This window comes from Tamandua tetradactyla, chromosome 1 (assembly GCF_023851605.1).
Source record: "Tamandua tetradactyla isolate mTamTet1 chromosome 1, mTamTet1.pri, whole genome shotgun sequence".
NCBI lineage: Eukaryota > Metazoa > Chordata > Mammalia > Pilosa > Myrmecophagidae > Tamandua > Tamandua tetradactyla.
This window is the reverse complement of record NC_135327.1, coordinates 230797026-230820074: the sequence shown is the minus strand read 5'-3', so window position 1 is coordinate 230820074 and position 23049 is coordinate 230797026. Positions and strand designations below refer to the sequence as shown.

Sequence of the window (23049 nt, the reverse complement as noted above, 5' to 3'; positions counted from 1 at the left end):
TCCATGCTGTGAAGGCGTGCACACTCACAGAGCTCTGAGCTCCTCGTCCTCACTCAGCTTACCAGGCTCCCACTGGCTCCTCTGACCAGTACTCCAAATGGAAGCTGATGGACATTCACAGAATTTGCACTCACCCTCAGTCCAACTGTGCATAAGATCGTGAGGGCTAATGAAGCACAAAGAGACGTGCCTTGAAGAAAATACTGACTTCAAGTCTAAAATGGACTCAGTCCACATGGCAGTAGAGAGCATGGCATTACCGTGCCACAGTGTGTCACGTCTAATACTGCATAACGCACGTCTGGGAAATGATTCTACCAACAGAGTTCTTTTTAAGAAACTTTCAACTTCTTAATGGAAATTTTCCATTAAGTTGAGAATTTCTATTAAAATGCTGCTATTTAAATGGAGGGGTAGGAAAGTTGAGGGGTGATATGATAAACGTATTATTTCCTTAGCAGTTCCCTGAGGGAGAGGCACTGGACTAAGCGTAGCTGTCCTTTCTTTCAGCCAACATGAGCTGCTGGGCCGGCGCGCTGCTCTGCCCACCCTCGCTGGGCTGCGTGCCCACTCACCAGCGCTGCGACGGCTTTGTCCACTGCGTTGATTTCCAGCTCGATGAGTCCAGCTGCTCAGGTACTCACTTTCCTTTCAAATGCCATTTGTAGTAACTTAACCTGCAGACAATGACAAAATTAAAAGTTAAAATTCTAAATAGTAGTAAGCATGGAACGAGTGAATTACTATTGTCGGTTAGGGGTAGAAAGAATGTTGACATTTATTGCTACCTTTATGAAAGCTTAGAAATATATGATAAAATGGACTCATGTTCAGTTAGCCGAAACTGTGTTCACTAAATTAAGAAAAATCAAGTACTGTCTGTTAGTATTTAATAATCTTCTCTATTAAACTGGTTGAGTTCTAAAATATGGGAATATTATAAAATCCTATATACTTTTAGTTTTAAAAAACGTCATTTCTTCATAAAAGCTTCCTCATTTATTTATTTTTTGCATGATATGTAAACATTTTTCTTTCTTTTGCCCCTGTAATATTTATGCCTTGTAAGAACTGACAAGGTATATTTATGAATATACTTTTATCAAAACCACATTATAATTCTCTAACTTGTTGAAGCCCACTGTTGACGATTCTCCTGGGTATTCAGATTTTTATTATTTCATTCAAGAGATACATAAAATAATAGATCAGGGTGATACAATTATCTCACAACTAAGAAGCAATGTAAATTTGATAAAAGTTAAGTTGTCATATTTTATAAATTAGTTGGAGAAATTTTCATATTAGTTCTAGGTAAGAATATATACTGTACATCCTTCAAGAGAGAAGGACTTTATGAGATAAGTGAAGAAATGTAAGAATAAACAATGTGAGTGCTTTGAGAAAAAAGTACATTATGAGATAAGTAAAACCATGATCATTTTTGATCAAATGATAGTGCACAAAATACCTAGGATAAGGTGTACTAAGGGAAATATTCTTGATCTCTTTACAGACAGTCAGAATGACATTAAAACTTGGGTTAAATAAGGTAATTCCATTCTCTTCTAACTTTGAAACTATTAAAATGCAATGCTTAGGCTCAGTATTAAAATTTATTTGCATAAAATTAAATATTTCTTCAAGGTGGTCCTATATGAAAACAAATGTATTACAATCAGCTGTGATTATTGTCTGATCTGGTGTGATCCACCTTTAATGACATGGTCAGAAAAACGGAAGACATGTCATTCAGTCTAATACAACCTGCAGGGAGTAATAGAGAATGTTTTTGTTGCCCCTCTATTTTAGTCACTCACCAAGCATCTACTATTCTATTAAAAAGTGTAAACACATCGAAAAAAAAGTATACGCACATTGGCACAGCTCTTAGTTTCAAATAAAATAAAGAACTTAGTGAAACATATTTTTCATAAAAAACTCCAAATTGTGCTCTCTCTTTACCTTTTATATGCTTCTTGGTTTTTCAGTTAAATATGATAAAGTGAATACTTCTGTTCTTAAAAATGCCTTTAAATCCAAATTCAGTATGTATCAGTGTATATTATGCCTTCGTCTTCCTTTCCAAACACATGACTCTTTTAAGGTCAGTATTTTACGAATTTTTATGGGCCCAATCCTCATGCATCTAATTCCCACATTGGCCATGAACAGGAGGCAAGCATCTGGTCTACCTCATCTCAAGGTTTAAATCATTAACAAGAACATTGAGCTCGGACACTGCGTAAGTGTTGTAGGTTAAGGATAGTTCAGCAAATCTGATCTGTTCCTGATTCATATTAGGAAGGCATATTATTTTTCAGGTTTTGGTTGATTATGGAATAGAGAATTATTGATGAGAATTTGAATGAGTAAATTTAAACTGAAAGTATTTTTCCTTTCATTTGTAGTAGTAGAAACTGATAAATGTTATGTTGATGTGGTATTATAATTATAATAATCATCCTTTTGAAGGAGAATTAGAAGAAGGTACTAAAAATATAAAATTATTGGGCAGGCTATTATGAATATAGATTAATGGATATAGTCTATAATAGTAGTAGTATTAATAATAAAGACAATAAAAATTCAGAGAGGTTTAAAGAACTAAACTAATAAATCAAATAAAAACTTCACAGGCAGTTGCTATGAGACACTGCTCTGTCATCCTGTGCTGGATGCTGGAATTTCAAGATAAATAGGACAATCCTGCCCACTAGAAACTTGGTTTCCTGTATAGGCTCTTCCAGGGACTCCCAGGATTCATAAATCTCTTGAAGTATATGTGACTATATGAATATTATGTACATGTTCATTTATTTGTGACAGTGCATAAATGTCACATGATCGAAAGGGGTTCGTGTCCTCATAATACTAAGAGCTTCACAGGGTTATAGAAACTCTGGACTAAACAGAAGTCCATTGCCATTTTCAGCCTACCAGACTCTGGGCTATAAGACCAGGATTTAGTCCTGACTTTCATGGTTCTTTGCCATCAACTTGAGCAAGTCATATTAACCTTGAAGCCTCAGTTTCCTCTTCTGTAAAATGAGGAACCTTATGGCACAAGCCACATAATGTCATTAGGATTAAATGGGGTATAGCATGTAAAACTCTTAGGACAGTGCTGGACACAAAGCAGGGCTTCAGGAAGTGGTGGTGGTGAAGGCAGTAGTAAGGACAGAGAGGAGGGAGGGAAGGGAAGATGAAGGGAAGGAACTGGGAAGACCAAGTGCAATGGAAATTACATTTCACAGGCAGAACCTCCTCTCCCAAATCTGGGGACAGCAATTGTTTAATACCAAATGCATACGTATGTATTAGGTGTTACATGTTTTACAAATAAATTTAATGTTCTCCTCCCACGGTCCTACGAGGAAATGACACCATCCTCATTTTATACATCAAGCACATCTCACTTAAAATAAGTAGCCCCAAACCACACAATCGTACACTTTCAAGATGGGACCCCTGGGCCCAAAGCCAGGATGCATGCTGTCAGCCATCTTCCCAGCACACCGCCACGTGGGAGCTGTCAGCTCAGTCTCTGCGTATTAACAAGTAAAGAAGAGGAGGGAAGGAGGGAGAAAACGAGTGCTCAGCTGCAAATTATTTAGGTATAAGCTTAAAAGTGGCTTTTGTTGTCATTTTGGCCACTTGTCCACTTACATGTGTATTTCTCCTTCTCTAACCTGATGATCTAAAGTGGTATCAAATGTGAATTCTACCCAAAATGAAATTTACCCCTGATCAGTTGTGAGCTCCGCTTATCCCCAAACCCTAGGTCACTGAGAAGCAATGCGAGATGTTTGCTGTGGCCAAAGGCCCTGGGTCCCTGGGCACAACACCTAGTCCTGTCTGCCTTCTTAATTACCACAAACCTTCAGCCTCTTCCTCACACCTGGTGCTACCCTCCCCTCCCCCTTCTCACCTGCTCTCTGGTCTCAATTGTCATAGACAAGTGTGCTGGTTTGAAATGATGGATGTACCCTAGAAAAGCCATGTTTTAATCCTAATCCCACTTTGTAAAGGCAGCTGTTTCTTCTAATCCTTATTCAGCACTGTATGTTTGAAACTAATTAGATCATCTCCCTGGAGATGTGATTCAATCAAGAGTGGTTATTAAACTGGATTAGCTGGAGGTATGTCTCTACCTATTTGAGTGGGTCTTGATTAATTTCTGAAGTCCTATAAAAGAGGAAATATTTTGGAGAAAGAGAGATTTCTGAGAGAGCAGAGAATGACATAGCCATGAGAAACAGAGTCTACCAGCCAACAATCTTTGGAGATGAAGAAGGGAAACGCCTCCCAGGCATTTCACAAAACAGGAGGCCAGGAGAAGAAGCTAGCAGATGACGCCACGCTTGCCATGTGCCCTTCCATGTGAGAGAGGAACCCTGACTGTGTTCACCATGTGCTTTCTCACTTGAGACAGAAACCCTGAACTTCATCAGTCTTCTTGAATCATGGTATCTTTCCCTGGATGCCTGTGATTGGACGTTTCTATAAACTTGTTTAATTGGGACATTTTCTCGGCCTTAGAACTGTACACTAGCAACTTATTAAATTCCCCTTTTTAAAAGCCATTCTGTTTCTGGTATATTGCCTTCTGGCAGTTAGCAAACTAGAACAGCAAGTTAAAGATAAAAATACTTTGCCCTGTGTCTTCCCATCTTATGGATAAAGAATCTGGGCCTGAGGGCAGCCATTTAGGGAACCTTCTCACAGATGAAATCTGCATATCCTACTTTCTGCAGAGCACAGGCTCACTCCTTTTCCACTGCTCTTTCCACCGTTTTTTCCATCCAGTTCAGGAAAATCCGTAGTTAAATCCCTGCAGAATCATTCTGAGGTAAAGCCACACTATGTTTGACTATCTGCAATCAAAATAAATATTAATGACCCCAGGAAAAATGTACAGCTGTGTTACACTGTGTGTTCTGATGCCCTGCAGTGTCCGATACTGTGCAATAACACAACAGCCTTAATTAAGGAGGACTAAAATTATGCTTAAGACTAAAAATAACCATAAACAGTTTACTTGATATGGTTTGTGTCTTTTTTGTAAATCATGGCAATATGCTGATTTTTGTCAAACCAAGTAATTTCTTGTTCATGAAGGAAATGCCATCACTTTTCTGTCCAGCTGAATATGCCCCATATCAGCTCCAGTTCAGCCCCCTACATAAATCTTGGCTTTTCCTCCATTTTTGATGGTCCTCATCCTGCCTCTCCCGAGTACTGGCTTGTCTCTGTCTCTAAGGTTAGCCCACCCCTGGGTATGCTTTCCCTAGCACCTAACACAGTACTTTAGACCCAAAGGTGTAGAGAAGCTCACCCAGAAAACGAGACTATTTGGAAAAGAGATGAAGGAATCTGAAGAAAAGCCTCAAGTCTATATTTCATGTGGGCTGAGATGCGAATTCTACCATATGCAATGTCCTAAGTCACCGCAGCATCTTACCCCAAAAATCCTCCTTCCCTGTCAATGCCCTACCTCGGTGGATGGAACCATCAACCAGAAGCCTGGACATCAACCTTGACTCATCCATGTAATTGCCAACTCCATTCAATTCCCCCGTTTAAACGTCTCTTAGATTCCCACATTTTATCGACACCCCTGTCCCCTTGTTTCTTTCAGCAACCATCATCATCTCTTCCTGAGTCATTGCAAAAGTTTCTCAGCTGGGTTCATGCATCTAGTCCTGCCCTCTCCACTGAATTTGCACATTGCAGCCAGAAGCGTCCTTCTAACGAGGAAGGCTGCCACTTCCTTCTGCAGACTGTGGCCTTCTAGTATGAAGTCAAACCCCTCTGACCTGTGGCCACCGAGTCCCAGCTGTCTCTGGCCTTCTCCCTCCCTGTCACTGGACACTGTGCGCTGTCCTGCCATGCTGAGCATCCTGCCGCCCTTTCCACTCACCCTCCCACTACTCCAGCCTTGGGCCTTTCGCTTGCCTTTCCTTGCACACTAATGCCCAAGCCATGGCTGCCAGTCCCATCCTGAGAGCCTTTCCTTGACCTCCCAGAGTCAGCCTCAGCACTTTCCTGGGGTGCCATGGCCTGCCCCACTTACACCCCTTTTCATCTGGATGTGAGTGTCTCCACGAGCTGCCAGGTCTGGCCCATGAGGTTGGGGGTGTGCTGTTAACCTTTTGGCACCAACGTTTATGAAATGTGTGCCAAGAGCCAGGTGTGGTAATGCCTCCCCCCAGCCTAGGATTGGGCCCTGTCCTGGCCCTGTCTTATGGAGGGGAAGCCAAGGCATGGAGAGGCGGCCCTCCTTACCCACCATGACCAGCTGGGACACTGAGTTTCCCATGGTGGGAAACCACCTGAGCTTGCCTATCTCTCAACAAAGCAGTTGACTCTCAGGGTGTCCAGCTCCCGTGCCCACAGCCTCAGTGTGCTCAGCCACCCCATTATGGACCAGTGCACTGCCTCTGTCCAGCCCAGTGGCTGACAGTTAGTAAGTGTATGGAGCAGGGTAGATGAATATAAGTTCATGGCAGTTGAGGTTTCAATCAGGCATTGAGGTAGGAGGCCCAACGAGGGAGAGATGGTCTCCTGAAAGAGAGGAGACATTAAAAAGAATCCTCGAGGAGCAGCCTGGCCCTCACCTGGCAGGGCCATTGGCATCCTCAGGCAGCAGGTGTTTCGTGAGGTCACGAGGAGGCAGTGAATGTGCGTGCACCGTAAAAAGCGAAAGGGACACAGACTCTCCCCACACCAATGCACCAGGTTGGGAAAATAGCTGCGTCTCAGCCTCCAAGCAACCACCTTCGGAAACAAATGTTCATGCCACGCTGGAGCCAGGAAGACCCAGGGTGGGCCAGGAGGGCAGACTTGAGCTGTGCTTCTGTCATGGACCAAAGGCAGGACAGGTGTGGACAAAAGTGTGGCTCATTCTCTTCAACCAGACATGGCTGCCTGGCCAAGCATTTGCTGCCACGATAAGGCATCTCCTGGGAAGAAATGTCCCAGCACAGAAAAATCCAGCAGAACCACACAAGGGCTGTGCAGGCACGTTCTAAATGAAAACCTTGTAGCTAATCCTGGCCAGAAGAAGATTTTCTAGTGGGTGGCCCTCGGGCCTGGGAAGGGAGGGCAGAAATGGGGGGTTGCAGGGCCACTGAGCCTATTTTGGGGTTCCCAGGAATGTAGCCTTGGAGACATCTCTTGCTTTTAGCAGCTGCAAAGCAAGCTAATTCTCAGGAATTAGCTTTAATGCAATTACTTACAGTAATGTGTCCTCCCTCTCCGTATTAATGTTTACAATTAACTGTGGCCTTTCTGATGCTTCTCTTTAGAGTGTCCAGAAAGTTACTGTAAAAACGGCGGGACTTGTGCCGTGGAGCGAAATGGCCCCATGTGTCGGTAAGGAGCGTTGTCGGTTTGCTTATCATTTGTTGCAGCTGGTTTTCTTATTTCTCCTGATGAATATGTGGTTATGAAGATAAAAATAGTGGATAATATCATTATTTATATTTACCTGTCTGAATAAGGGTAAGGAAGATATGTTTCTTTCAGAAAAATACCAATTATTTAATATGAGTTTGCATATCTTTCAATATTTTCTATTGTGTGTGATATACAGTTTGAATAGCATTCATTATTCCTTATTTTTAATATTTATGTCAGGTTTTATAAAGAATTTTTTGTGATAGGAGTATCCTCCTATTTCAGATAAACTTAGTGCCTGCATTTCATTTTTTTCTTTTTATTTCAACTTCCGTCTCCCTTTTTTTCTAACAGCAAAGAGTGACGTTTATTCACAAATAAGACCTTTTTCTGGTTTATGCAGTGGATGTGTATGAGTCGTTAAAGTTAAGGTACAAAGAGGGAATACATTTACATACTCAAAGCAAGGATTGAAAAAAAGAGACCTCATTTCTTTTGGGAATTATTTATATTGCATATCAAAGATGCTTTGATTTTTGTTTTTGCCCTTTAGGGAATTGTGCAAAACAGTTTCATAAACTCCAAAGGAAATTATGCATATTCCATGATATTTGTGTTTATGCCTTTTTAATCTAGCAGAATTATGGCTATATCATTGCTGCTTATTAGAAAATTGATTCACATCGTAATGAAATGCACAAAACTATCTGGAAAATATTGATTAATAGTTGTTTAAATCCTTGTATCCTTTTGTGTTAGTTCATCTTTAGGGAAAGCAGTTTATTCCCCACAAATCAGAATGTCCCAGCAATTAAAACAACAACAAAACAGATTTTATAGCATGTGTTTAGACACTGTTTTCACATGGTTGAAACTGAATTAATGATTTTCTCAAAGCATTTTTTCTCTCAAATTTATTACATAATTTATTTCACAACATTTCAGCAAAATAATTTTCCCCATATCAGTTTCTGTGGAAATTAATTAATCATGAATTGTTATTAGATGGACATTCTGCTTATTTGTAAAATCTGCTGTGATGTCATAATGTTTATTGAATGTCAGGGGAATGGATGATGTTATTGAGTGCCAACTGTTTACAGGGGAAGGTTTGAGTCTTTATCCTCTCTAACCCTGATTCTCAGTCCCGATAGCTGCCTGATTTTAGAAAATCTCAGGTGAGCAAGCAAGCTTAGCATTTCTTGGCAATGTTCTAGTATATTTAAATAAACTTTAAAAATGAAGTGCACAAGGTTTGTTTCTCTCAAATGAGGAAACTCAGAGGTAGGGAGAAGATGTGAGGTAGGGATGTGTGGCCTTGAGAAAGACCACAAAACACACAAAACACGCATTTGCGTTTTTACAGAAATATGATTATACTCTATACATTACTCTGACTTTTCTTCTCTTCCTGGAAACCCACAGTTCCTCCATGCCAGTAATAAAAATCTTTATCCTCCAAATTGAGGAAGTTCTTTAAACCCCTCTGTGAAACGGGTACAGTAGCAGCCCCTATCTTCAAAGGCTATTGTAATGTGTAGAGGATTAATACAAGTAAAATCTAGGATCAGTGCCAGTGCAGAAAAGATAATAATGAATGCTAGGGCTCACTATTATGATGTCACTTTTTTATACTGTATGTATAAACAAGTATGCAATATGTAATATGTCATTTAATTAACCTCATCAAGTCCTACAAATGGATGTTCAGTTCTTAAATAGTTGCTGTCACAGCATTCTTACAAAACCCACCCTTCAGCTCATCCTTGGCCAATTATTTCAAGTCAAACACAGTGTGCTGAAATACCTAAAAACAATTAAAATGTATGCTATTTTCCAATTAAGGTTAGTATCAAGTGGGAATCCAGCCTTTCAGTTTATGATTCTCGTACAAGTATTCTTTGCTTTTCATTTTTTATTGTGAAATACATATAGAGAAAAGTGACAAATTTCAAAATACAGTTTAACCAGTAGCTATAGGACAAATTTCAAGTATAGTGTGGGTTCCAGCTCCACCAGTTCATGTATTTCCCTCTGGGAAATTCATATCCATGCCTGCTCTCTCCTTCCCATATCCCTTTCTGAGTGTGGGTTGTGTGCTGGGTGTGTGTGTCTCAGCAGTGAAAACGCAGGCAAGTTCCAGAGAAGGGCAAGGGAGTAGGGGCTCCTCGTCCTCGTTGCAAAATACCCGGATCTCTATGATACGCCGGAGGGGGTGTGGTGTTTTGAAACTGTTACATACCCCAGGAAAGTCTTTTTCTTTCATAATATTCTTTGAATCCATCCCTGTGGGAGCAGACCTACTGTGGGTGCGACCTTTTGAGTAGGTTGTTTCAATTGAGATGGGACCCAGGAGAGTCTTAATCCACTTACTGGAGACCTCTATGAGAGGAAAAGACACCAGAAGCTAGAGATGAACTTAAGTGAAGCTTGTGGAGAAAAGCCCTGGCGAAGCTGAAAGAGGGCCCACAGAAAACAGGGTGGCAGCCACTGGAACCAGACGCTGAAGCAGTGAAACCCAGGAGAGAAGGACCAGCATATGCCTTCTCAGGTGACAGAGCAGCCCCGGATGCCGGCAGCCTGTCTTCAGAGTCAGTTATCGTCTTGTTGATGCCTTGAGTTGGACATGGTCACAGTCTGAGAACTGTAAATTGTAAGCTAATAAATCCCCATTGTAAAAGCCAATCAATTTCTGATACATTGCATTTCATCAGCTTTAACAAACCAAATAGGAGTGATCCAAGGAGCAGTCATGAAGTAAAGAGGAATATCCGTAGTGTTAAATTCTTTCATTTCAATAAAAATTTTTAAAAGAAAGCAAATAATTTAAATTCTCAACATGAAAAGATAGAAAAAATGACAATAGGGAAAACCAATACATATAAAAATCAAGTAAATAACTAAAATAAAAGCAGAAATTAATGAGGGAAAGTATTTAAAAAGCAGTATAAATACATAAAAGTCTAAAAGTCTGATTCTTTGAAATAAATGACACGATATTAAGCTACAAGCAAATTTTTCGGAAACAAGCAATGTCAGAAGGCACAAACATACAAAATGTATTTTTAAAAAATGACAGAAAGGTAATAACCACTGAAATAGTATATATATAAAATAATATGGGACTTTGCAGACCACAGTGTGGAGAAGTTTTGAAGACTTAGATGAAATTAATAATTTCCTCAGGAAAATATAATTTCCTCATCTAGTAATAGAAGACTAAATAGACCAGTTTCTGCAGAAGAAATAGAAAAGTCATTAAGGAGCAAAGGATAAAACTCCAACAGTTCTAGTGGTTTTCTCAAGGAAACTCAATCAAATATTTGAAGACTAGGTAATCCCAATCGTATATAAATTTTTCCAGAACATAGAAAATGAAGAAATTTTCCAAATAAGTTTTATGAAGCAAATCTGATAAATATCATGATGAAAGGAAATTAAAGACCAATAGCACTAATGAATATAAATTCAAAAACTCTCAAGAAAGTATTAAAGATTCAGTCTCATACCACATAGACAAAAAAGCGTGTGAGCATGTGGGGTTTGTTCCAATGGTGACAGCTGGTTGAGCATTGGTTAATTCATTAATACAATTTACTATGTTAATGGATCTAAGGAAAAAACTACTGTGGTTGCCTTCATGGTTGTGAAAATGTCTTTGGAAATAGTAAATATCCATTCCTGATTTTACAAAAGCACTAAGGAAAATGTGAAATGATGGATGCTTCCTTATTCCTGAATTTATCACCATACCTGAGAGAAACCCACTGGGGGCTTTTCCAAGATGATTGGGAGCAAGGCGAGAGTGACAGATCTCCGCAATCAGCACTGACATTCAATATTGTGCTGGAGGGATTAGCCAATGCAGCGTCTCACACACACACACACACACACACACACACACACACCACAAGCATTAGAAGGAAGAAGTAAAATTTTAATGATGGTATACCCAGAAAACCCTGAGGAATCAATGACAGAATTAATTCAAACCATAAAAGTAATTCATTAAGAAAGGTAGAAGGATGTAAAATCAACATTCAGAAGTCATTATTACTCTGTGTGCACAAATAAAACTAGAGGAGTAGATGAGAAAGAAAGCTATTTGCAATAACAATAGTGAAAAAATATTTAGGAATAAGCTTCATAAAATAGATGTAAAACCTGGCCACAGTGGCTTAGCAGGCAGAGTTGTGTCCTGCTAAGCCAGAGACCCAGGTTTGATTCCTGGTGCTTGCCCATGCAAAAACAAAAAAACTGTAGACCCTAAATGACAAAACAGTTCTGAAAATCTTAAGCAAATGGAAAGACATTTCTTTTCCTTGGATTAGCAACTTATAAAGATGTGGTTAAAATGTAACACCACCCCAATAAAAATGCCCACAAGCTTTTTGTGGAGGTAAACAATTTGATATTAAAGTTCACATGGAAAAATAAACATGATAGCTGGGAAAACACTGAAAAAGATACGTTAGGAAGGAGGCTATAGCACTACTGGTGTCAATGGAGTAAAACCTTTATTATTAAAACCACACATTACTAGCACATGCCAGATTAATGCAACAGAATAGAAAGTCTAGAAATATATCCAAGTACATATGAAATTTTAGAAAATGTTGAAAGTATCATCTTACATCACTGGACATTGGTGGACTGTGAAAAAAGGAGCGTTGGCACAAACAGTTAGCTTTTGTACTCAAAGATAAAACTAGAATCACATACACACAAATATAAAATTCACGTGGCTCAGAGGTCAAAAAGAAACCACACAAATACGTGAGGAATTCATGAGTGAATTTCTCTGCAATCTGGATGTAGGAAAGCATGTTTCTTTAATGACTCAAATCCAAATGCAAAGACAGTATTGATAGATTTCACCCACAAACGTGTTTTTAAATAATCTTTTGCATGTCACGAAGGAGCCTAAGCAAAGCAAAGACATGCAGCAAACAGAGAAAACATTTGCAACATGAATGACTTTAGTATGCCTAATACACTAGAAAAACTACTTTAAAATGGTAGGGAAGCCCAAATTGTATAAAAAATGGATAAAACATCCACTTAAAATTTTGTACCATGGCACTTGAATCTATGAAAATTGGCTCACCTTCAGTTATAATTGCAAAGCAAATTGAAACCACACTCAGATCCCCCTTCTCACCTCTCAGGTGAGCAATGCCGCCTGCTGGCAAGACCAGAAAAACTCTCCGAGCCTGGGCTGTGGAAACGCAAATGGGCATAGTGCTTAGGGAGGTGAGTTTGGCACCTGTCTAAATAAACGACGTATGCATTTACTTTTTGACCTAACAATTCCATTTCTAGGAATTTACACTGTTCCCTCACTGTAGCATTTTTATAATGTCACAATATTGGCAGCAAACAAAATGCCCATGGAGATGCTGAGGGTTGAATAAACAATGGTCCCCCCACACTGGGCATGAAAGGGTGCTACCTGGGGCAGAGTGAAGGAAATGCAGAAACATGGTTCTCATTGCAGGAGCAGTTTGGCAGCTGTTCTTTTGTTTGACTCGATGTCAAACAGAAAAATCCGAGAACAGGTAGTGCAGGCAGGCACTTTCACTTCCACAGTCTCAGGTCAGCGCCGACTTAATGCTTGCAGCGGCCCCTGGTTTTAATGCAAACCTGGAGGGCAGATGGTGGCATTTCTAATGTGGCTGTTCAGGAGATGAGACTTGGTGAAATTAAGTAATTTTCCCAAAGCCAAGAAGCAAGACATCAGAGAAGCCCAGATTCCAAGCTTTTTCTCTTCACCAGGATGCGTACTCTCAGGCTTGCAAACCATTATGGTGTTTTGCCTCTTTGGAGATTTGGCGAGGTGGCTTACGAGTCTAGTGGAACAGATTGCACCCAAACGCAGGGAGGAATTCAAGGCGCCAGCTTTGCCTGTACTTGGTGACTGGCTGCCAAGTGCTCAGGCACCCAGGACATTCCATTTTCACACTTTCCCACTGTGTTTACCCCCAAAACTCCAGATTCATCCTTCACAGCCCTGCTTATGTAATGTCTTCTTTCTAGAACTTTCCCTGATCCCATATACAGATAAATTATGTCCTATATGGAGGACAGAGACATGGCCCTAAAAACAGGTAAATCAGGGTTTGAGATGAGCCTCAGCATTTACTACCTCCATGACTTTTTTTTGCATGGGAATCAAACTGGATCTCCAGCATGGCAGGTAAGAACTCTGCCCCTGCTCCACCTCCATGACTTCTGAATGAATTGCCTCAATTCTTCCTAAGAAGGAGGGGGAAATGGACATTCGCTAAGAAGCTAGTATTCTCGGCCATGATGAAGCTATTAATTCAAAGATGGTTCTGTGTTGCTGATATGCATAATTCATAGTTATTTTATGTACTTAGGAACATTTTTTAACCTTCTGTATCCAAGTGGGAAGAAGCAGTAGTAACCTGTTTGCCAATTTCTCATTTAGCATCATCCAAGCCATCTCCATAGCAACCAACAACAATTCTTGTGCAACCAACAACAATTCTTTACAAGGTTGCATGGAAGATAAATCCTCAGAGTTTAAGATCACAGCCTTAGCTGTTTTCTCAAACCTAGGATTCAAGTGCAGTGGACCAGTAGACAGACTCCTAATACTTGAAGGTTTTCCAAAAGAACATCATTCTTAAGTTTCGAAACACGAGTCTGTAGAGCAGGACATTTAGATGCCTGTTTGGTAATAAACTTGGGAGGCCATGCAAGTGTATATTTTGAAACTTAAAATCCAACACTTAGAAGACTGTTTATAGTCATAAGTTTAATATGAATTAGAATATAAATTACAAAATTGGCCCAAAAATACATAGGAAGGCTGAATAGACTGATTGATATAGTAGAAATTTAAAAGTCAAAGGTCCCGTACCTCCTTCCCCAAACCTTAAGTGTGTGTGTCTATCAAAAATCTGAAAAGCCTTCTCCCTTAAAGCCAGGCCTAAGAAAACGGAGGTTGTCAGGCTTGGGGTTGTTTAATTTGTTCAGAGTTTTAAACCAAAGGGCAAGCAGAAAGAAATCAGAGTTAAACATATTAAAAAGGGAGAAGTACTGATGTTATTGCAGAATTTGACAGCCTAATAAATCCAAACAAATTAACTGCAGTATTTTTAGAATGAGAAAAAGAGCTTCAGCAAGGCAGATGGGTGCAAGATAATAACAAGACTTGATAAATTTCCTTTACCCCAGTAGTAACAATAATTGAAAAATGGTTAATAAAGAGCCACATTCTGAAATAGCAACAAATATTGTAATATTTAAGAGTCTACACTTAACAATAAATGTTTAAAACATGCAAATGGAAACAAAAAACTCAAGTGAAGGCACACTGAAAAAAGACTAATAAATAGATGGGGAAAAGTGGATGAACATACTGCTTTCTAGAATTGCAATATTCACTATTGTACAAATGTCAATTTCACCAAAGATTAATTCTAGTGTTTTGAATTCTTGTTGGTTTTTGAAAAAGAAAAAAATATATGTATATTTTTTTTAGTTTTCACCTTGAAAATAAATGTAAAATTTCAAGACAAAGTTAAAGAGGGGTGTTTGCTGTACTTAATATTAAAGCTGGGTTTAGTCACAGTAGTAAATATGATGGAGCTAGGACAGAAGTAGACAAATAGACTATCAAAACAGAATAAATAATCAACAAAATATTTAATGTAGTTGCACAAAATTAGTATAAAAGAGGCAGCACTTGAAGTTGATGAAAAAGGATGGTTTAGATTATTATAATCATAAGTATTGGGACAATTGTTTACGTACTTATTTAAATTGGAAAATATCATTGATGCTAAACACAGAGTTCATTCTAAGTTTATTAAAACTCTAAATAAAGAAAAAATCTGTAAGAGTTCTTAGAGAAAATATAAGAGGATTTAAAACAATGATGCTGAAGTAGGGAGGTCATTTCTAAGCTTAATGATAGCCATAAAGGAAAAGGTGAACAGATTTGAAAATTTGACCACATGGACAGTTCTTAAAATTAAAAATTCAGTCTGGTGAAAAAACCATATACAAGATTAAAAGACAAAGAAGAAATATCTTCAGAAGAAATATCTGTCATGCATACCATAGAGAAAGATTGTTTATAATATGTGGTGTCCTCAAACCAGTAAAAATATAGCAATAACCAACTAGATGAAGAAATACTCACAGAAGAAGGAATAAGAATGATTAGCACAGAAGAATGCAAACAAATCAACCTGATTGATAGATCGGTGCAAGGTAAACCACTGAAATCCCATTTTTACCTGTCAATGTGAAGAATAGTGTCTAGTAAAAGCCACTATATGTGAGAATATAGACATGTTGGTGGAAATATAATCCATATATTTAAAAAACTAATGTGTGACATTAAGGAAAAGAATACCTTTAAGAGAGACAAAGAGGCAATATCCATCTAAAATGTGAATGCATACACTCTTTCACCGAGTCATGCCAGTACTAGAATCTAGTTTCCTGACATATTAATGAAAACATAAGCCTACAAGTGTTTATTTTAGTATTTCGTGATACTAAAAAGATAAGTTTTAAAAATAGTGGAGGGAAATATGAAATAGCAATTTTTTTAAAGGAAGATATAAATTCCTGACATAGAAAATTATCTACTTGATACTGTTAGGCAAAAAAGGCAAAATTACACAAGAATGTGCATATTATGACCCTATTTTGGGAGAGAAAGTATATGAATGTGTGGATGAAAAAACAAAACCAGAAACACACCTGGCAGGATGCATGAAATGTTAAAAGTAGCAGCACATCTGGGAATAAGGAGGCCTTCGAGAGAAGAACTGCTTCCTACCTTAGTTTATGCATTTTTATTTTAACAAGGACTGCCTTGGTAACTTAAGAAATAACACTTTGATAGATACTTTAAAGCCATGACACTATTTTAAAAATAAGAACGTCATTGCAGTGAAAGGCAGAGCGAGGTGGTGTCTCCTAGCGAAGGGCCTTGGGGCTGCCGCCTGCCCTTTGCTCTGTCAGGGCTCAGGGAACCTCGTGCATTTGCCTGTCTTCCCAAGCCCTCCTCCCAGCCGTGCTCCCCCCAAAACGAAAACCAGAGTGAGACATCGTGTCCCTGCGCTGCCTCTTTCACGGGGCCGTGCTGTGTCTGCACCTTAGCTGCTCCCTGTTTTTAGACTTCCCGGGCCCTGTCAGCTTGCACAGGTAAAATGGCAGTGGCTGGAGTGGAAGGCACCCTTCCGGAAAAGAGGGATCCAGCTGCAGTTCCCTGGTCCTGGCTGACAGCGATGTGTGATCCAAAGTCTCCAGTATGACCTATTGAGTAGAAACGTCTCTCTTCCTAGGAGAAAAGTGGTTGGTCATTTCTGGGGCAGCATCTAATGCCAAAACACTGGGCTTTCAAAGAGAGAACAAGAGATGGCGGTCTGTATCAAAAGAATAGAGAACTTCAAAAAGCTTGCTACCAGAGGATCCTAAAATAGCTGCATAGGAAAAGGTTTCCTGTGAAATTACACAATTTCTGCATTATCAGTTTTCCTAGCATGCCCACGGCAGAGCTTTCAGGGAGTAGCAACTGATTGAAAATGTTGTCTTTCTTTGCTTGCTGCATGTGATGCGTATGTGTCTAAAGCCTCTGTTGGATGGGAGACCTGAGCATCTAAGGATGCTGACAGAAGTCATCGCTCAGCTTCAATTTCGCAATTTCCCACACCTGGCTCCCTCGTGGTCCTGGTGCTGCAGATTGTCAGCCCTGCCTGACCCGGCTCAGCCAGTGGGCACTTAGCTGTGTCAGACGAGAGAAGCTTCTGTGCTGCTGCTAGGTGGCGCCTCTCTGCATGATGGACACAAAATCTAGCAAATAGAGGTAGGACTTCATGAACCCATTCTTCTAAAGGATGAAAGCTTGACAGGGCTAAGTAGTTCAAGGCATTTTAAATTTGAAACCCCATGGGGTTTTTCTCATCCCATGAAAGCATTACTTGACTCTGAGATGCAGTGGGAGCAGCCGTCTTCATGGAAAGGTGGCTTGCTGTTCACTTATCATCACCAGAGAAGAAGGAGTGATGAAAATCTTGCCCCAAATGTAGGTCTAAGCTGTATTGCAGAACCATGAGGGGTAGGGCTCACGACGCTTTCCTTTTGTCTACCATGTACACAGAAATAAAGACAAGCAGGGGGCACATTATTTAAAACTGAAAAATGCAGCAGACATGACCAGGAATGCTTTTCTGGAAATTATGATTGTGGTAATGATAGAACGTCTACTTAATTAGATCAACCTTAAAAATGCATCAGAGAAAATACCCCAGGAATCATCAGAAAAGGACTAAAATTAGGTAACATAAATTTTGTGCTGAGTGAGTAAAAATGCATCTGGTTGAATTTATTATTTGGGGATCCAGAATGCAAACACGTAAGATCAGCTCACAGGAAGTCCTTTCATTTTAGTGCCACCAGCCATTTCGACAACTGTTGAGGACTCAAGTGGAATGCTTTTCAAACATAGAGAAGAGTCTGATTTTTGAAAAAGAACTTTTTCTGATACTCAATTTGAAGATTAAAAATGGTAAAGCACTGTTTTCTTATTAGAGAATCAGAATGATTGTTTATTTTTAATAAAAATATCAATAATAAGAAATAAGGATTATATATAATATTTTTTCCATTTTCTGGAATTAAAAATGGTGTTGTAAGAATGTTCTCTGTAGCAATGTATATTATAATCATTTATACCTTTTGCCACTATTTATGGTTTTCAGAGTGTTGAGGGAATGCAAGTTACGTATATAGAAAGGAGTATCTTGATAAATAGTCCTTTTTAGTATATACTTCACTAGGATAAATCACTGAGTGAACAAATGTATATCCAAATTGACAAGGCCTTGCCAACAATTCTTTCTTTGTTTTGATGGCAAAACATCGCGATATATAAAACTCAATTGGTCAGGCACTGGGAGTAAATGAAACATTGTTACGTCTGAAGGCGGGAACAGGCACTTGGAGTTGGAAGATCTGTCTTGAGTTAATAACTGCGTAGCAGAACTGGTCAGGGACCTGGCGGGAAAGAGGAAGTATCCCAGATGGCTCATGATGTAGCTTCAGTGAAGGTGTGGGCAGTCAGAGGAACAAGGACAGATACTGGGACTCCAAGAGGTCTGTGGTGGTGCAAAGCCTATCTGAGGGATGAGGCCCCAGGATGGCTGGGTCCCAGTGGGAGCCACAGCTGTGGAGGGGCCGCTCAGCTGGTCTGGAAGGAGGAAGTAGGTACTGCCCTGGCACAGGGCTGGAAAGAAGCAGGGAACACGTATTCCAAAATCTCCCTCAGCCCTCAAACTCCTGCTGCTCCCATTGGCCAAACCCAACTGAAAGGCAGCTGACCAGGGAACTCACTAGGGAAGCAGTTTATGGGAGGTGTTCTCCCAGAGCTCAGAGAAAGGGGCCTGGGCTAGCAGAGGAACCTTGCCAAATCCCTTAGCTTCTGTATGTCTTAGTGTTTGGATCAATCAGCTTCTAATAATAAATATCTAGCTACAGTGAGTTAAAAAACATAAGGAATAATTATTTTTCATGTAGTAAAACTTCTGGAGGTTGATTGTTGTCATTGCTTTATTTTTTCCAAACTTACCAGAACTCCTTCACGCCCTCTTCCCAGATAACCCATAAAAGACAGAGCAGAGGGGAAAAGCTACTTAGCAAGAAGACACACCCGACAATGTCCACATTCATCTCACGGACCTAAGAAATGTACTGGGTTAAGATGGCAAGTAGTTTAGATTAAGATGTACAGATCAATAAATAACAGATTATCAAGATTAGAAGCAAATGTGATTTTTAGACCCCTTTTGCAACACTGAGGTTATAAAAAATATTGGGAGAGGAATTATGAAGAAGTGGATTTGTGAAGATTTCAGGTCATGCTGTGACTCTCACTCCTCCCCTTAACCAAAGCAAGTGAAATTGGCTTCCAGAAGAGCCCACATAAGCCTTTCTTGGGTTTTAAGGGTGCATGGGCCTGGCTCTTTCGTGGACCTGTGGATCCTAAAGATGCATGGCTGTGGTTATCCGTACAAAGGCAGGAAAGAGCAGAGAGAGTAGCTGGGCCACTGGGAGATAACTGCCTCCCCTTGGAAGTGGGCCAGAAGTATACAAAACCTGGAGACAGGATGTCCCCCATATTGGGAATGTTAGCCTGGGTGCTTTTAAAAATATTTCTCCAAGATGATTTTGCCAGAAGTTGAGGGGCCCAAAGAGCAGGCACTCCAAAACAGCTTTCCAAAGAATTTACAACAGCTCATGCAATTGAATCTTCTTTAAACATTTTTCAGGACCAGAGATCTGGAAACACAACTCAAATAATAATGCTTTTTATCCTGAAAAAGGACTCAGGCTTCCTGATTTCAAATTAGATGACAGAGCAACAGTAATCAAAACAGTGTGGTATTGTCATGAATTCAGAAAAATGAAGTTAGACCCCTTCTTCATATCAAATACAAAACTCAACTCAAAATGGATCAAGGAGCTAAAACTATGAAACTCTAAGAAAATAACATAAGGTCAACTATTCATGACCTGAAATTCAGTAATAGATTCTTATATATGGGACCAAAAATACAAGCAACAAAATAAAAATTAGATGAATTTTATTTCATCAAAATTAAGCACTTTCGTGCATTGAAGGAAATTACCAACAAAGTGAAAAAACAATCTATAGAATGGGAGAAAATAGTTTCAAGCCATGCATCAGATAACAGTTTAATATCCAGAATATATAAATATCTTTTACAAAGCAACAACAAAAAAGACAAACTTCACAATTTAAAAAATGGGCAAAGGATGTGAATAGACATTTTCCCAGGGAAGCTATACAAATGGCCAATAAAGGTGGCTCAGTGGCAGAGTTCTTGCCTGCCACGCTGGAGACCCAGGTTCAATTCCTGGTGCCTGCCCATGTAAAAAGACAAATAGCCAATAAACACATAAGAATTTTCAGCATCATTAACCATTAGGGAAACTGAAATCTAAACCACAATGAGGTGCCACTTCAAACCCATACTGATGGCAATTATTAAAAAATGGAAAGCAAGTGTTGGAGAGGATGTAGAGAAATTGAAGCTCTAGTGCATTGTTGCTAAGAATGTAAAATAATGTAGCCACTGTGGAAAGAAATATGGCAATTCCTTAAAATGTTAGATAGGGAATTAGCAATTGTCCTGGAAATCCCACTTCTAAGCGTGTATCCAAAGAAAATAAAAACAAGGTCGAAAACAAATAGTTGTAAGCAATGTTTATGGCAGCATTCGTCACAAAAGCCAAAAGCTGGAAACAACCCCAGTGTCCATCAGAAATGAATGGATAAACAAAATCTGGTGCCTAAATAGAGTGGAATATTATTTTGCCATAAGAGAGAATGAAGTTATAGAAATACTGCAAAATGAAAGGACTTGAAAAACATTGTTCTCAGTGAACCAAGCCAGACACATAAGGACAATGCTTGTAGGAAACCACTTGTAAGAGAGAACTAGAAACAGCAAATTTTCAGAGAGACAATGCAGAATAAAGTTTACAGAAGTTAGGAGTAGGGGGAGAAAGGTATTTATTTGTAAAAATAAAAGTAGACAAAAATAAAAATAAATTAGCCTGTTTGTTGAGAACCAGGTGTATAAAGCAGATGGATTCCTCCTTCATTGTGAGGTACAAAAAAAGAGAAGAAAAGTGCTCTTTGTTCTGTTGCCTCCGCCTTTCCCAGGCTTCCATCCCAGGGGCACCCAAAGCAGCTGAGACTGAACAAAACTGCCACCCTAAACTATTCCTAGATAGTCATCAATCCTGCTGTTTTAGTTTCCTAAGCTGCTCCAGCAAATACTGTGAAAAGGGTCAGCTTAAACAATGAAAATTTATTATCTTAAAGTTTTAAAGCAAGGAAAATGTCCATATCCAGCCATCATCATGGTGATGCTTCTTCCTGAAGACCAGCTGCTACAGATCCTCTCTCTCTCTCTCTCTCTCTCTCCCTCTCTCTCTCTCTCCCTCTCTCTCCCTCTCTCTCTCATAATTCCATTTATAAAAGACTCCAGTAATAGGATTAAGATGTGTCCTGAACAAACTGGGCCATCATCAGCTGGACTTGAAACAGCCTCATCAGCAGGACCTACTTACAATGGGTTCACACCCACAGGAATGGATGCGATTCAAGAACGCGTTTTACTGGGGTTTGTGTAACTTCAAACCCCCACAACTTCTAAAGTCAAACCCTGCCATGGGATGGGAAGGACTGGAATTTTAAGTTTGGGGTTCTGATTATTATGTGCAATCGAGCATTCAAATATCCAAATCAAGACCAACATTTTTGGCTTATAGTGATCGTCATATTATTGATCTAGCTAAGTGTAAGTAGGAAAGTCATTTTTATTTAGGTATAGGTGTATTTAATTCATTCCAAAAGTCGTGTTTGTGCGATTTAGAGGTCTAGTAACTTTTCAGTTGGTCATCGTCAAGGTTATCTGTTGGGTAAGGAAGAATGGAGATTGATCTGGCCAAGTCCCCCAGGATCCTCTGCCATAGCACTCATCTACAAAATTAGCATGGTGACTTCTAACATGGCCTCATAGCTATAAAAAAATGCTACAAAAATTAAACAGACTATCAAATTAGTTAAGAAGAGGCTAATGACAGGGACTTAGTTCACTGTAAATACTGTTAAAAACTCAAAATTGGCTGGTCATTTGCTTCCTGTAGAAGAATCAGGACCCAAATAAGTTTCATGTTGGTGGCAAAATAGAGTCTCATCTCATGAGACTAGGTGCAGAAGCTAGGTCTGCATCTTTGAAGCTAGGAAGATAAACAGGTGATAGATGCCTTGATCTGGAGCTGTTATGAATAATTACCCTAGGAAGGAGTAGGGAAAGTCTTGTTCCTAGAGCTTGCACTGAGCCATGTATGCGAAGATTCCCAATATAAGAATCTTAAAGCAATATAAGACCTGATTTTGGAAACAAGACTTGAGAGACCTAAGGAAAGTTGCCCCAAAACCACCACAGAGGGAAGAATCATGAGAGGACTCAGAATTCAAGATGAACTCACAAAATGAAGCGCCATGGCAATCAGGAAACCTAATAGCAAGAGATATGGTAAACAAAATCAACAATCAGTGCTTCTGGTGAAATAAAGGGAAATGAGCATTTGAAAGTAAGTTTAAAGTAAGTATCTCTAAGAGCCTCAAAAACCTAAAGGAAGAAATACAATCCATTAAAAGCAAAAGAAGCCAAAAAGAAAAGAAAAGAAAAGAAAAAGGCAGCCATGATTCAAGAAAAATTGGACATAAAAACTAGTCCTGGAAATTTAAAATGAAAAACAAGTATAAATTGAACACAGTTGTAGAGAGAATTAATAAATTGTAAGGTTTATAATTAAGGAATTTATAGAGATTACAACACACAAAGACAAGGAGATTTTAAAATATTAAAGAAAAACTACCATATTTGAAGGATAGATTGAAGAGCTTCAATATTTGACCACTATGATTTCTAAAGAAACAAATGGAATATCAGAAAGTCAATATTGAAAGAATAAATTGGCTGAGAATATCTCTGATTTGAATTAAATCATGAACTCAAAACTAGCATACAAGTACCATGCACACAGAAAATCTTCACCTTGACATAG

The 23049-nt window shown here is 39.3% G+C and overlaps 1 protein-coding gene across 6 annotated transcripts in view; it reads left to right on the top strand.

Annotated features, from left to right (window-relative positions):
- Window positions 1–23049, top strand: part of MALRD1 (MAM and LDL receptor class A domain containing 1) — a 752096-nt gene that overhangs the window by 642831 nt on the left and 86216 nt on the right. For 5 of the 6 annotated variants that reach the window (XM_077154409.1, XM_077154399.1, XM_077154423.1 and 2 more), the window contains exons 36-37: window positions 511–636; window positions 7311–7377. In XM_077154409.1, coding sequence (XP_077010524.1) covers window positions 511–636; window positions 7311–7377 — 193 coding nt within the window. The remainder of the gene's footprint in view (window positions 1–510; window positions 637–7310; window positions 7378–23049) is intronic. The other variant, XM_077154433.1, reaches the window with a different exon arrangement.